Source organism: Alternaria rosae (assembly GCF_020736505.1).
Source record: "Alternaria rosae strain MPI-PUGE-AT-0040 chromosome Unknown BKA58scaffold_9, whole genome shotgun sequence".
Taxonomy (NCBI): domain Eukaryota; kingdom Fungi; phylum Ascomycota; class Dothideomycetes; order Pleosporales; family Pleosporaceae; genus Alternaria; species Alternaria rosae.
In genome coordinates, this window is record NW_025763578.1 from 875,549 (window position 1) to 887,729 (window position 12,181).

The window sequence follows — 12,181 nt, forward strand, 5'->3', positions numbered from 1 at the left end:
ACAATCATCTCAAAGCTTCCTCGGAGCAGCAGTAGCCGGTTTCTTCGCAGTCCCATTCGCTCCACCCCCTATCTTAGCAGGCGCCTTCTTCGCCGGCGTCGATACAGTATCCATCTTCTTCGCCAAATCACCCGTCTTCTTCACAGCCGGCGCTTGTCCCTTGCTCACCTTCTCGGGCACTTGCACAGCACCACTAGGCGTCACCTTGATAGGCACACCGCCTGCCGTCATAAACGTCGTTCCCTTCTTCTCCTGCGCCTTTTCAATCTCCTCCTTGCCGACCTTGATCTTGACGCCGTTCGCCATGGTCAGTGTACCTGTTTTCTTGGCTTGTTCGACCTCCGTTTGAGGTACTTTGATCATAACGCCTGAGGCTGTCATCATCTCTTTCATGGGACCTGTGGGTTGCGGCGTGGAATTTTTGGTTGCTGCCGCGGGTTTTGCTCGGGCCTGTGCGGCGGTGCCTGATTTGGGCGTTGCGGCTGTGGGTTTCTTTGCTGCCGATGATGATGATGTTGGCAAGTTTACAGCGCTTTGGGCTCGCCTTGCTGCTGGAGTTGCAGCAGTGGGCGTTTGTAGCGTCTTGGTTATTGGTGGTGGTAGTGCTGTGCTTGCTCTTCTCATTCCGTTGGGCATTACGGCGCCGCTTGCAATGGCTGTTTCTTTGACTAGTTTGGCGAGGTTTTCTTGTGTTAGGCGCTGTACTTCTGGTACTTCTTTGGGTCCGGCGGCTTGTGCTGCGCCCATTTGGGCGGCGCCTTCTATCATCTTTTCTAGTTGCTCGGGGCTTGGGAGGCCTTTAATTTCGCCTCCTTGGCCGAGGAGCGTTTTCATGTGGGTTTGGAAGAATTCTTTGGCGCCTGGTATGGGTAGGTCTTCGGGTGAGGCTCCGTAAGCTACGGTTAGGGCCATCATGACCGAAGTTATTGGAGCGAAGATCTTGACAAACTCGTTCCAGTTGCCGCTCTTGACTTCCGTCTCGATCTGTACTGCTGGTCGTGGCACTGTTCGAATAGTCTTGTTTCCGTTTCCTCTACTGCTCTCACTCTTGGTGTCCATATCCAAGTGGTTCTTCCAGAAATCTTCTGCGGGAAAGCGGTTGTGGCGACTGAAGTATTCTAGCATGTAGTCCTTCTCCCTCCAACGGTTCCTTAGCCAGACCTCAAAAGCGTGTGTGTTCTCATATGGAATGTCATCAAGGTGGAACCGTCGCCAGTGCATGTTGACTGACTTCGGAGGTCTGCCTTCGAAGAAAGAAGATCGGAGAGTGAAGATGTCCTGACCGAATTGACCTTCTGGTACACCTTCGTATGCGATGGTGCAGTCGTACAGCCAATCTGTTGTTTCCCTCAGTTCGTTAAGGCAGAACTTGAGACCAGTACTGCGTGGGAGCAGCTGATGCTTCATGTCCTGCAAACCATTCTTCTTCGCCCATTGCTGGCTCTTTTCGCGCGTAGTCTTGGATAGGTTTGTTCCTTCGGGAAAGATGATGAGCCACATGGGGTCTCCTTTCTTGTTCAGCTTGCTGAGATGTTTCTTAAATGTACGCTGGTCTTCCTCCCATTTTCTAGATAGAAAGATGAAGTTGTAGAACTGGGCGCCCCATCCAATGATAGGAATGTTCTTCAGCGACTCCTTTAGAATGATGTAGATGAAGCCGTGCATGTTGTTCGTATATGCGATCCACCAGATATACAGCCAGTCAGTGTAGAGTTGATGGTTTGCCATGAGGACCATGCGATCCGCAAAGTTGCATTGTAATGATCCGTCTTTGCGTTTGATAAGTTGACCGACCATGCTGGAGTCGCCAGATACACGGACGACAGTCGGAGCCCACCATTGGGTGAGACATGTGATCAGGATGGCGAAGCATTCCTTGGTGTAGGCCATGTACCCATCGTAGAACTGCGGGTCAATCAGTTTTAGTGGTGCGCCTAGAAACTGGGATGCGCTTATACTGCCAGGTATTAGTTGGGTGTATTTGGAGGTGGACATGGACGTGCTTACGCCAGAACGCCGGACAAGAACGTCGAGGCTAACGTGAAGGCCCGTTCTGCCTGTGTCAACTCGCCAAAGCGCGGTGGTCCAGCCGGATGCGCTTCGACATTGTCTTTCGAGATTCGCAGTCCAGCACCAAGGTCATCTTTTTTCTTCCTCTTAACAGCAGCTGGTACCGGGGGCTTGGACGCTGATTGGCTCGCAGGAGTCGGCTTTGAAGCAGTCGGCTTTGGGGTCGTCGCCTTCTTCGCAGGAGGTTTGGCAGCCGGCGATTTGGCAACGACCGGCTTCTTCGTAGCAGTAGCAGGCGACATCTTCCACAGTTGGCACACGAGCGAACATCGAAGTCCAAAACGTCAAACACGACTATCAGCACCAGTGACGGGCTACCCGCGACGTCAGTGCAGGCTAACGGTTCCAGGTTCGAGATCAAGATGGATGCTCCACATACGCGTCGTCAACCCCTGTCAGCGAGCCGTGGCATGACGTTATGTGTGGCGGCGTACAACCAAGTCAAGCAAGCAAGATATTCGAGACACACCATTACCCCTTCCTTAGTCTCTGGGTCTACTCAATAACACTATACTCGCTCCGCAGTAGATACCAATTCTCCAGGCGTCTCAACTACATCCCTCTTCCAACAATACCACCATATTCGCAACATAACTACGGTACGTTCAATTGTGACAGCTGTCGACCCTGGCGCATACTCGAGTGGTGCACGCGAGCAGCCGTCCATACACATTTGGGCTCAAGACTGACACATATCACAGAATTAATCCGACACCACACCTCGCATCTTTCATCATGCCCGCAGCCTCAGTAGCATCCGCGCCGGCCAAGCGCACCACCAACAAGGCCACCGCTTCAAGGGCTCCCAAGAAGGCTACCCAGAGCGCAAAGAAGCCTCAAACGAATGGCGCAACCAACGGAGCGTCGCAACCTCAGATGTCACCATACACTATCATGGCTTCGAGAATCGCAAACCGCGTGGCTGAAATGGCAGAGAACATGACATTCGTCGAGCGCGAGAAGTGAGTATCTCCGAACTTCCCTGAATTTTCCCCTGGCGTACTTTCTCTGGTTCTGGCTGCGACGGCGTGGAAAATTAGGGCTGCACTATGCAACTGCCGACCAGACTTAGGACCCCTATCGCGTAGTCACTGATCCAGACGTACCTTTGCTAACAAATTGCGGTAGGCCCCAACAGCAAGCGCAACAGCAGCAGCAACAGCAGTCTGCCCCTTCAAACTCTGGAAAGAAGCCTCCCAGGAAACTCGAGATGCGCATGCCCAACAACGGCGCCTCGCCTACCAACATTACCTTTAGCGCACCTTTCCTCGACAACACACTCGCCAAGCTCCTCACGCTTCAGAACCGCATGCTGACAGTCAGCAACGACATCGCAGCGTGCGAAGACGTAGACGACAAGACTAAGCAAGAGCAGTTTGCGCAGAGCGCAGAGTTGAGCCGCATCATTGCCTTGATTTGCGCTGAGAAGGCTAGACAAGGTGCTTAGTTTGTTACTTTTGTCCAAAGCAATGAGTAGTTACGAGCGTTTTTTCTTTCTTTCTTTTCGAAGGCGTTGAGGGTATGTAATCAAAAGGGTTTTACTGTAGCAGCGCACTTTGTACGAATAGTATGATTGACGATAAACGTAATGAGTTGACCACGAGCACACTTCACCGTGATATTCAGCCTCAACGCTGTACCGCCTAGCGTACTAGTGACATGCCACGGCAGGAAGCTATTACACATGCTAAAAACCTGCATCAAAAGATCGCCAGCCAGCACTTTGGTTCAGGCCCACTCCGCTGTGCCACAATAACGTCATTTGACGCGGGGCGGCAGCGACCCCCCTGCCTGCGACGGGTAGCGAAACAGGTTCAAGCTGCGGTGGCGTCAAAAGCTATGCATCATCGGAGAACATGATCTGGGGTCCAACAGTCTAGAACTAGACAGCTCTTTCGATACTACCGTAGCTTCTGCGTCGAACCTAGCCCTCGACATCAATTGCAGTATTGAGATCACTATACGTATTAGACAATGACGAGCTTCATCTCGAACATCATCTGGAACTCGGTGGAGGGCTTTGTGGATGCAGGAAAGAAGACGGCGGGTGAATATGGCGGAAACGCCTTGATCAAGGCTGGGGACATGATTGAGAACAGTGGAAGGAGTGTGGGAAATGGTAAGCCACTCTTTACCTCTCGCATCCTATTTATGCCTCCAAACACTCACTGACATGCGCCGAGGTATCGAGAAGAAAGCAACAAGCTACGGCACCGCAATCACCGGCCAAACCTACAAACCCACAGCCAAAGCTCTCCCTTCCACAGCACGAAAGCCTGTAGTCAAGCGTTCCAACTCGACTCCTGCAAGCAACAAGCCAACCACCAGTGGAACGCCTCTAGGCGCGAAGAAGTACCCAGGCAGTAACCAAGTTAATGGTGCTGTCGGAGGAGCGAAGAAGACTGTTGGAGGAACTGTAGGAGGACTGAACAGGACTGTCGGAGGAGTAACAGGCGGCGCATCGAAAGTCACCGGAGGAGTGATAGGCCGCGCCAACAGCACCGTCGGTACCGTTACGAACAATGCCACAAAGGCCACCGGAGGCCTCGTAGGAGGAGGTCAAAGAGCCATTGGCGGAGCCACGAAATCTATTCCTCCCTTCAAGGGCCCCGGAGCAACTCCTTTGGCCAACCAGGCTCTTCCGAAGCCTTTCCCAGATACCAACGGCCTTCCCAAGCCCGCGTACCCGATGGCAAAGAAGGCTGCGGTCAAGCCTGGCCAGCCGAAGCCTTTCACGTTGCCTACCGAACAGAAGAAGCCTGATCCGAAGAAAGCTTACCCTGGGACGAATACGCTGCCAGGAACAAGTAGGACACCGGTACAACAGCAGAGGTTGAAGCCGTTGCCAAAGGCGGCGCCGCAGGTTGGACAAGGGCAGACTATGACGCATCTGGCTATATAGAAACATAAGGAAAAGTGTTATTTGACTTGATATGGGTTTGGTGTGGCGTTGAGGTGATTGGAGCTATGGGTGTAAGATTATATTAAGATGTGTTGGAATTCCAAATAGGCAGATACATGAATGGAATCTGATCTCTGCCTTACTCAATCCACCATGCTGACGACGACAATTTATGTTTGGATCTATCCATGAGATGCTTGGATTATCTGCAAACATGAGACGCCCAGTGAAGTGCTCTTGGATTCTTGCTGTTGGGTATTCATTGCTGTTCAGCAAACAATATGGGGACGATGCTTACTTGAAGCAGCTTTGTAGCATGCAGCGAGTGTAAAGACGTCGCGGGCTTAACAAGATATCAAGGCCAGAAAGCGCAGAAGGGTCTGAGCGATATCAGGATGAGCTTTTGGTCTTGGTGGTACTGGGTTGGAGAGGATCATATTGCAATTTTCATTCTTGTGATATCCAACTACTTTTTCTTATCATTGTTTTTGTTGTGACGTTGGTATGACGGAAGCTGTGAGTATCTCGTCAATGGGTCGTCGCAGTACCGTCGAGTGAATAAGCATTATTGCGTTGATTGATCATTGACGGCGTTGATGACGCTGATGGATATCTACCGAGGTAGATACGTACACGGGTGCTTCGCGAACCTCGCATGACGGCAGTGTTATGGCGTTGCGTTTCATTGACAAAAACGTTCAGCCTCAAAGACAAACACAAGGGTGCAGGTAGCAGTTTGAACTCTACTTCGTTGAGAATTTCGGCCGGTCTGCGGTGGGCGGGCCTAATTCCGTTCCGTCCACGATTGTACATCCCCCAATGTCGATCTCCCCACCCAGCCCCACCTCATCACACTTTATCCCCAACCAGCTCATCAGACCGCCTATCATGAAGCCGTGTGGTGGAGTCGTACCGATCTCGGCATTTGGTTAAGCTTCGGCATGGGTCTTGGAAGTGCTTATATGCTCACTTCCCCTGCTGCACTCCCGCGCGCTGCCGTTCTTGCTTTACTACCCGCAAATTTGAGACTGTGCGCGGATGAAGATGCGTTTCTTCACTTCAAAAGACCCCGAAAGTGTGGAGCAGAATGAGGAGAAGAACGTTGAAATGATGAAAGAGGGAGAAGGAGACGCAGAAGCTGGGCCAGTTGCACGGGTGGAAGATGAGATTGACCCGGTAATCGAGAAGCGCGTGCGACGGAAACTGGACACCCATATCGTTCCTTTGTTATCGGCACTGTATCTGCTGGCATTTCTCGATCGGTCAAATATTGGGTATGAAAAACATTTCCACGATAGAGAGCATAGCTAATTTGGCTACCAGCAATGCGCGAATCGCGGGCATGGAAGAAGACCTCGACCTGAGTAGTTCGCAGTACCAGTGGCTTCTTACCATATTCTACATTTCCTACATTGTATTCGGATTCCTCGCAATCATGTGGAAAGTCGTACCGCCGCATATTTGGGCTGCCGGCTGCGTTTTCGTCTGGGGCCTCGTTTCGACCGTACAAGCTGCGACAACTTCATGGGGAGGGATGATGGCACTGCGGTTCCTCATGGGAGCTGCAGAGATTGCATATGGCCCCGGCGTGCCATTTTTGCTTTCATTCTTCTATCTGAGGCATGAACTTGGGCTGAGGTGCGGTTTGTTCTTATCGGCTGCGCCACTAGGTGAGTTGTAGGCACGAACGGCATATGAGACGTACACTAACTTTACGCTTCCAGCCAACACGTTTGCAGGCGCTCTAGCCTATGGAATTACGAGTGGTAATCCCGGAATGGCGAAATGGCGCGTATTGTTCTTGGTAGAAGGTTTGCCTACAGTTGTTATGGCTGGAGTTGCATTCTTTTTCTTACCAGACAGCCCGGAAAAGGCGAAGTTCCTGAACGAAGAGGAAAAGGCGGTTGCAAGAGCCCGTGGTGTGGCACAGGCTGGTGCTGCAACAAGAATCGGGAGTATCAACTGGGAAGAGATGCTGGAGGGTCTAATGGATCTAAAAGGTTGGATACTCGGTGTAAGTCTAATAATTCGATGTAATGATTCTGAATTGACATCAAACAACAGCTCATGTACTTCTCTGGGAACGTTGCATTTTCGTCATTACCGGTGTTTCTTCCTACGATCCTCAACGAAATGGGGTTCTCGAGCGTTAACGCGCAGGGCCTCACCGCACCCCCATTCTTCGTATCCTTCCTTACAGTAATCGCCACATGCTACATCGCGGACCGGACGCAACAGCGAGGTATCATGATCGCTATCCTCACGGCCATTGGAGGGATTGGTTATGTTATCCTGGCAACCACGAAGAGCGTAGCAGCGAGATATTTCGGAGTCTTTTTGGCTGCTGCTGGAATTTTCCCAGCTATAGGCAATGTACTGCCTTGGGTCACGAATAACCAAGGTAGTGATACGAGGAGAGGTACAGGAATAGTCATCCTGAACTTGATCGGCCAATGCGGACCTCTGCTGGGTACCCGATTGTATCCCAAGTCAGAAGGGCCGCTATACGTCAAGGGTCAATCTGTATGTGCTGGATTCATGTTTCTGTTCTGCCTGCTATCTCTCTTGCTGAGGACAATTCTCGCTTGGGAGAATAAGAAGTTGGATCGCAAGTACGGGACCTTGGCGCAGCAAAGAGAAACCGGCGGAAGCAAGAGGGAACTAGGCGAAAACTATGGCCCAAGATTTCGCTACGTTTTGTAGGTGCAGAGCTACCAATGGCAAACCAAGCTGTTATCGCACTGTGGTGCCACTCGATATGCGGGTTGATGCGGGCACCTTACACAAGGTAGAAACTGAACAGGTGCGCTGCAGTCTACCTCAGCGTGATAAGGAATGATACCAACATGCCAAGGTAATGTAGACTCCTAGGTTGACAGCTTCAGTCTCCTGCTTGCATGTGACGCGGGGTACGCTGAGGCCAGGCAGAGAGACATGGAATTGTGTTTGATCGGCTTGATCGAGAACTGTCCCTTGCTCTTTCTAATCTATTGACGACTAGTGACGCACGGAATTACCATTAGAGGACGGGGTAGTGAAAACGAGCGTAATAGCGCCAAATCAAGCGCTAGGGCGAAGCATTGGCGCATGCAGGATTGCCATGTTCCCGAATCGGCAATTGACCACGCGACAGCTGTTGCTCAGAGCAGCCACCAACTCGCGCAGATAGATCGTTGCGATGGAGACGCAGATACCAGTGCTTCGCTGCGACAATCATGACAAATTTGCGTTTGTTGGCATCAGCGCCAGCGCGAGATCCACCGGATGGTTCACACATGCGAACTGCAAAGTTGGAGAGGCGAGGCCCGGGCGGGCCCATATTTCCAGGGCACGGACACGCAGTAACGTCACTGGTAGATTCAGGACGAGGCTCGCAGCAAATCCACACTCAGCACTTTCAACGCGCTTTTTCACCCGTACGCCTGCGTGTCTGCTTATCAGTGGCCCATCATTGCCGCATCCCCTTGTCATACAGCATTAGGATTGCCAATTGTTATCTTGATAGACGCGCTCCGAAATGGCCTCGAATCCGTCTGGCCCTGCTGGCCCCGACGCCGGCACTGCTGCCACTTCCAGCGGTCCTTCGTACGCAACAGCTGCAGCCGCACCACCCAAGAAGAAGAAGACGCATCGCGGTGGCAAGAAGCGCAAAAACAGGAGACAAAGTTTTGCAGCTGGAGCTGATCTCGCGCCAGGCGACTCCATAATGGAAGAGCGCCCGAGTCTGGCCAATGTCGCCAGCCATGGGCAGTCGCGAGGGAGCAACGGCTTTTACCGCACCCACAGCAACCTCAGCAACACCAGCCTCGAGAGCGAGGCTCTGCTGGACCACCGCGAGCAGCCTACCATCCGGACGCGTCGTCCCAGCGTGCCTGTAACGTCCATGTACCAGCCGAGGGCCAGTCAGCCCAGCGTCAACACGCCCCAGCGACTTCAAGCCTCAAACTCATACGGCCGCTCACGCCTTTCACATACTCCCGAGGAGAATTATAGCGATGGCGATGAGGATGCGAACGATAGAACGCCGCTCATGAGCTCTTCTCAGCGCGATATCCGGACATCTAACAGCTATGGCTCCAATAGCGGCAAACCACGACGAGGAAGCAAAAACTCTGCGAAAAGCTTCAAGCACATGCCCATTCCAGAACACAGGCCTGATTTGTTCACCCAACATCACCACACTACAACCAACCTCGATGACTACGATGTCAACAACCCCCCATCTGTCCCTACTAGCCCAGCTTTCGAGGCTAGTAGTGGTTTGGACGACGTCATGATCCCGACAGACCTGGACCACCTCTCCGACCCGGGAAGGTCCAACAGTCCGTCTCGGGATGCACTCATCGACATCGATGAGGACGCCCATTCGGGCACTCCCCCTACCCCAGGCGACTTCAGACGTCGCATGACCGGTTCAGCGCTTGAAGATGTCTGCTTCCCCCATGAAGCCATGTCAGAGATGGGACACGAGGATTACATGAACGCCCCTACGACCGGTGAGCCTACGACTCGCCGAAGACGCCGCCGCTGGCCAGATCTCGACGTTTTACAAGCTTGGGCGCACGAGGAGAAGGAGCAACGGACTATTGAAGGCATGCGCATGCGTAAGGTTAGCGAGCCGCTTATGGTTGAGGGACGCCTTCGTCCAAAACGGCGCGTATGGCATCGCGAGGACAGCGACGCTCCTTACCGTTTCACGTACTTCAACGAGACGTTTGACAACACGATCCATAGTCAGAGCATCAGCGAACTGTTGCAACCTGGGCAGAGCTTCAGAAACCTCTTTGTCCCGGATCCACCGATACTCGATGACGACAGCGATTCTTCTGACACAGAAGATGATATGCTTCACGCTGGCCCCAACGGCTATACTTCGCGGACAACAACGCGGTCGACTTCGAAAGCTGAGGGCAAGTACTCTTCTGGAGAACAGACGCGCTCAACAACCCCACGTCCTACGGATGCAGGAAAACCCGACAAGCCTGAGGGCGAAAAGCCGAAGCGTTTTGGCCCACGGCCTGCCTGGTGGTTGGATGTCATGTCTCCTACGGAGACTGAGATGAAGGTAATTTCTAAGACGTTTGGCATACATCCGTTGACATCGGAAGACATCCTCATGCAAGAGCAACGCGAAAAAGTCGAGCTCTTTAAACACTACTACTTCATCAACTACCGTACCTTTGAGCAAGATGAGAACAGCGAGGACTATCTGGAGCCCGTCAACCTGTATGTTGTTGTGTTCAGAGAAGGCGTAATAAGCTTCCACTTTTCTATGACGCCACACCCTGCCAACGTCCGCCGCCGTATTCGCCAACTGTCCGACTATCTTGTCCTATCACCAGACTGGATCTCGTATGCCATCATTGACGATGTCACGGATGCATACGCGCCCATGATCCAGAAGATTGAAGAAGAAGTTGATGATATCGATGAGGCTATACTGCGACTTCATTCGAGCGAAGAAGAACAGGAAGCAGAGAAGGAGAAATCGTACAGCTACAACAACCCGCACTACAAGGAGCCTCCCGAGGTCAAGTCGCAGCAAGAAACCGGTCGAGACATGTTGCGACGTGTGGGTGAATGCAGAAAGAAGGTTATGAGCCTCTACCGCTTGTTGGGCAACAAGGCCGATGTCATCAAGGGTTTTGCGAAGCGATGCAACGAACAATGGGATATTGCACCTCGTAATGAGATCGGCATGTATCTTGGAGATATCCAGGATCACATTGTCACCATGACAGGCAACCTAAGTCATTACGAGAAGTAAGTTGAACCTTGCACTACTATAGACGGCGAACTAATCAGCTCTTCAGCCTTCTGTCCCGTGCTCATAGCAACTACCTCGCCCAGATCAACATCAGGATGAACGAACGTCAAGAGAAGACGTCTGACATCCTTGGCAAGCTTACTGTGCTCGGAACGATCGTCCTACCAATGAACGTTGTGACTGGTATCTGGGGTATGAACTGGTGAGTCAAGTCTTTCTACCTGAGCGAACGATAAGCTAACCAAACGCAGTCTCGTTCCTGGCCAAGACATCGAGAACCTCAACTGGTTCTGGTGCATTACTGGAGGCCTCATCACCTTCGGTCTGATGTGTTACTTCATTGCGAAGAGGGTATACGGTATCGTTTGATCACGTTCAGGAAAAGCATAGACTGCCATTTGGTTGAGAGAACATATCGTATTGCGTGGCGTTGGTGGTCGGGTGTCGCTCGCGTTGAGTCGTCCCTGGTTTGGGTTGGACTAAGACAGTACACACGTTTGCTTTTGTACCACTACTACGCATAGGAGTCAGGCTTGTTGTCCGAATAATACATGATCATTTGTTTGCTTTCCAGTCTTCAATGTGCCTTCGCGAATTGCCTTTATACTTGTTATCTCCTCACAGTGAGACCGATGTTTGTGTACTCATTCGGCCCCCAATGTCGCCCCTCTTTGAAACACAGACGGGAGGCCACGTACAGTGAGTGTTATCGCCCAGCCGAGCTTACCGGCAGCTATGCGCCTCCGGTGAGCGAGGGGGAAAAGCGGGTACCCGCCTGGACATGGCTTCGTTTCGTACAGTCACTCCAGGTGGTGAGTCGTGTACGGAAGCTGAGACATATCCAATAGCAAACATGTGGCTGGTTTCGGCAGTGATGTAGTCACTATGGAAGGACAGATCTACTGGACTAAGAGGGAGAGTCTCACGGTGCGGGTCGTAGGGACGATGCAGATGGTGGTGAGGGTGTGTACCGGGTTCTTAAGGCAGTGCCTTGGACATCTGCATGGAGCAGCCTGTTGAATACTATCCCGATCTTCATGATACTCTGATGCACGCCTCAATCGATCGAAGTAGGTCAGACACAATGCGCTTCCTTGCAGCGACGGTCTGGGTTGTTGTTTGCAGGCCCGTGAAGTGTTCAAGACGTTGGGCAGGCGCCTTCTCCGTCACGATGCAGAGGTTCCGGCGAGTCCACGGTCGTGGAAAAACTCTTCAACGGTCTCATCGCTGTAGTTTTCTGTAGATCGCGTCAAGAACATGCTTCTTGCGGAGCGTTCTATGCGAGGTGGGCAGGGTGACCCTGGAAGTATTGGGTTGCTTCACTTTTGGGCTTTGCGTGCGGTAACGCAGGAAAATTACTGTCTTGCAGCTAGGTGCCAGGTTGGGCCCAAGCCGCCCGGGTGTCTTATCACCAGTTTCGTTATGATGGAGTCACCAGGCAG

At 52.2% G+C, this 12,181-nt stretch overlaps 5 protein-coding genes across 5 annotated transcripts; 4 read left to right on the forward strand and 1 right to left on the reverse strand.

Moving 5' to 3' along the window:
- Nucleotides 1-9: 9 nt before the first annotated feature.
- On the reverse strand, nucleotides 10-2,312 carry BKA58DRAFT_404807 (1-acyl-sn-glycerol-3-phosphate acyltransferase gamma; the record flags this gene model as incomplete). Its single annotated transcript, XM_046171872.1, has 2 exons — nucleotides 10-1,957; nucleotides 2,008-2,312. The coding sequence occupies 2 exons, from the start codon at nucleotides 2,310-2,312 to the stop codon at nucleotides 10-12; spliced, it is 2,253 nt and encodes a 750-aa protein (XP_046021972.1).
- A 196-nt stretch (nucleotides 2,313-2,508) lies between these two features.
- Nucleotides 2,509-3,532, forward strand: BKA58DRAFT_237375 (uncharacterized protein). The gene is made up of 3 exons (XM_046166607.1): nucleotides 2,509-2,669; nucleotides 2,772-3,032; nucleotides 3,199-3,532. Exons 2-3 carry the CDS (start codon nucleotides 2,806-2,808, stop codon nucleotides 3,515-3,517), a joined length of 546 nt encoding a protein of 181 aa, XP_046021973.1. The 5' UTR covers nucleotides 2,509-2,669; nucleotides 2,772-2,805; the 3' UTR covers nucleotides 3,518-3,532.
- Nucleotides 3,533-3,924: 392 nt separating this feature from the next.
- Nucleotides 3,925-5,058, forward strand: BKA58DRAFT_237388 (uncharacterized protein). The gene is made up of 2 exons (XM_046166609.1): nucleotides 3,925-4,189; nucleotides 4,254-5,058. The coding sequence occupies exons 1-2, from the start codon at nucleotides 4,045-4,047 to the stop codon at nucleotides 4,970-4,972; spliced, it is 864 nt and encodes a 287-aa protein (XP_046021974.1). The 5' UTR covers nucleotides 3,925-4,044; the 3' UTR covers nucleotides 4,973-5,058.
- Nucleotides 5,059-6,082: 1,024 nt separating this feature from the next.
- BKA58DRAFT_413839 (major facilitator superfamily domain-containing protein) lies at nucleotides 6,083-7,675 on the forward strand (the record flags this gene model as incomplete). Its single annotated transcript, XM_046172449.1, has 4 exons — nucleotides 6,083-6,246; nucleotides 6,296-6,642; nucleotides 6,697-6,986; nucleotides 7,037-7,675. 4 exons carry the CDS (start codon nucleotides 6,083-6,085, stop codon nucleotides 7,673-7,675), a joined length of 1,440 nt encoding a protein of 479 aa, XP_046021975.1.
- An 814-nt stretch (nucleotides 7,676-8,489) lies between these two features.
- Nucleotides 8,490-11,172, forward strand: BKA58DRAFT_462549 (uncharacterized protein; the record flags this gene model as incomplete). Its single annotated transcript, XM_046174851.1, has 3 exons — nucleotides 8,490-10,735; nucleotides 10,786-10,941; nucleotides 10,991-11,172. 3 exons carry the CDS (start codon nucleotides 8,490-8,492, stop codon nucleotides 11,106-11,108), a joined length of 2,520 nt encoding a protein of 839 aa, XP_046021976.1. The 3' UTR covers nucleotides 11,109-11,172.
- Nucleotides 11,173-12,181: the final 1,009 nt, after the last annotated feature.

What these genes read in the sequence shown, in the direction of transcription:
- BKA58DRAFT_237375 (XM_046166607.1), top strand. Translation starts at nt 2,806, where the DNA reads ATGCCCGCAGCCTCAGTAGCATCCGCGCCGGCCAAGCGCACCACCAAC. An exon ending in ACATTCGTCGAGCGCGAGAA is followed by an intron (nt 3,033 to 3,198) that starts GTGAGTATCTCC and finishes AAATTGCGGTAG; the next exon opens with GCCCCAACAGCAAGCGCAAC.
- BKA58DRAFT_237388 (XM_046166609.1), top strand. Translation starts at nt 4,045, where the DNA reads ATGACGAGCTTCATCTCGAACATCATCTGGAACTCGGTGGAGGGCTTT. An exon ending in TGGAAGGAGTGTGGGAAATG is followed by an intron (nt 4,190 to 4,253) that starts GTAAGCCACTCT and finishes ACATGCGCCGAG; the next exon opens with GTATCGAGAAGAAAGCAACA.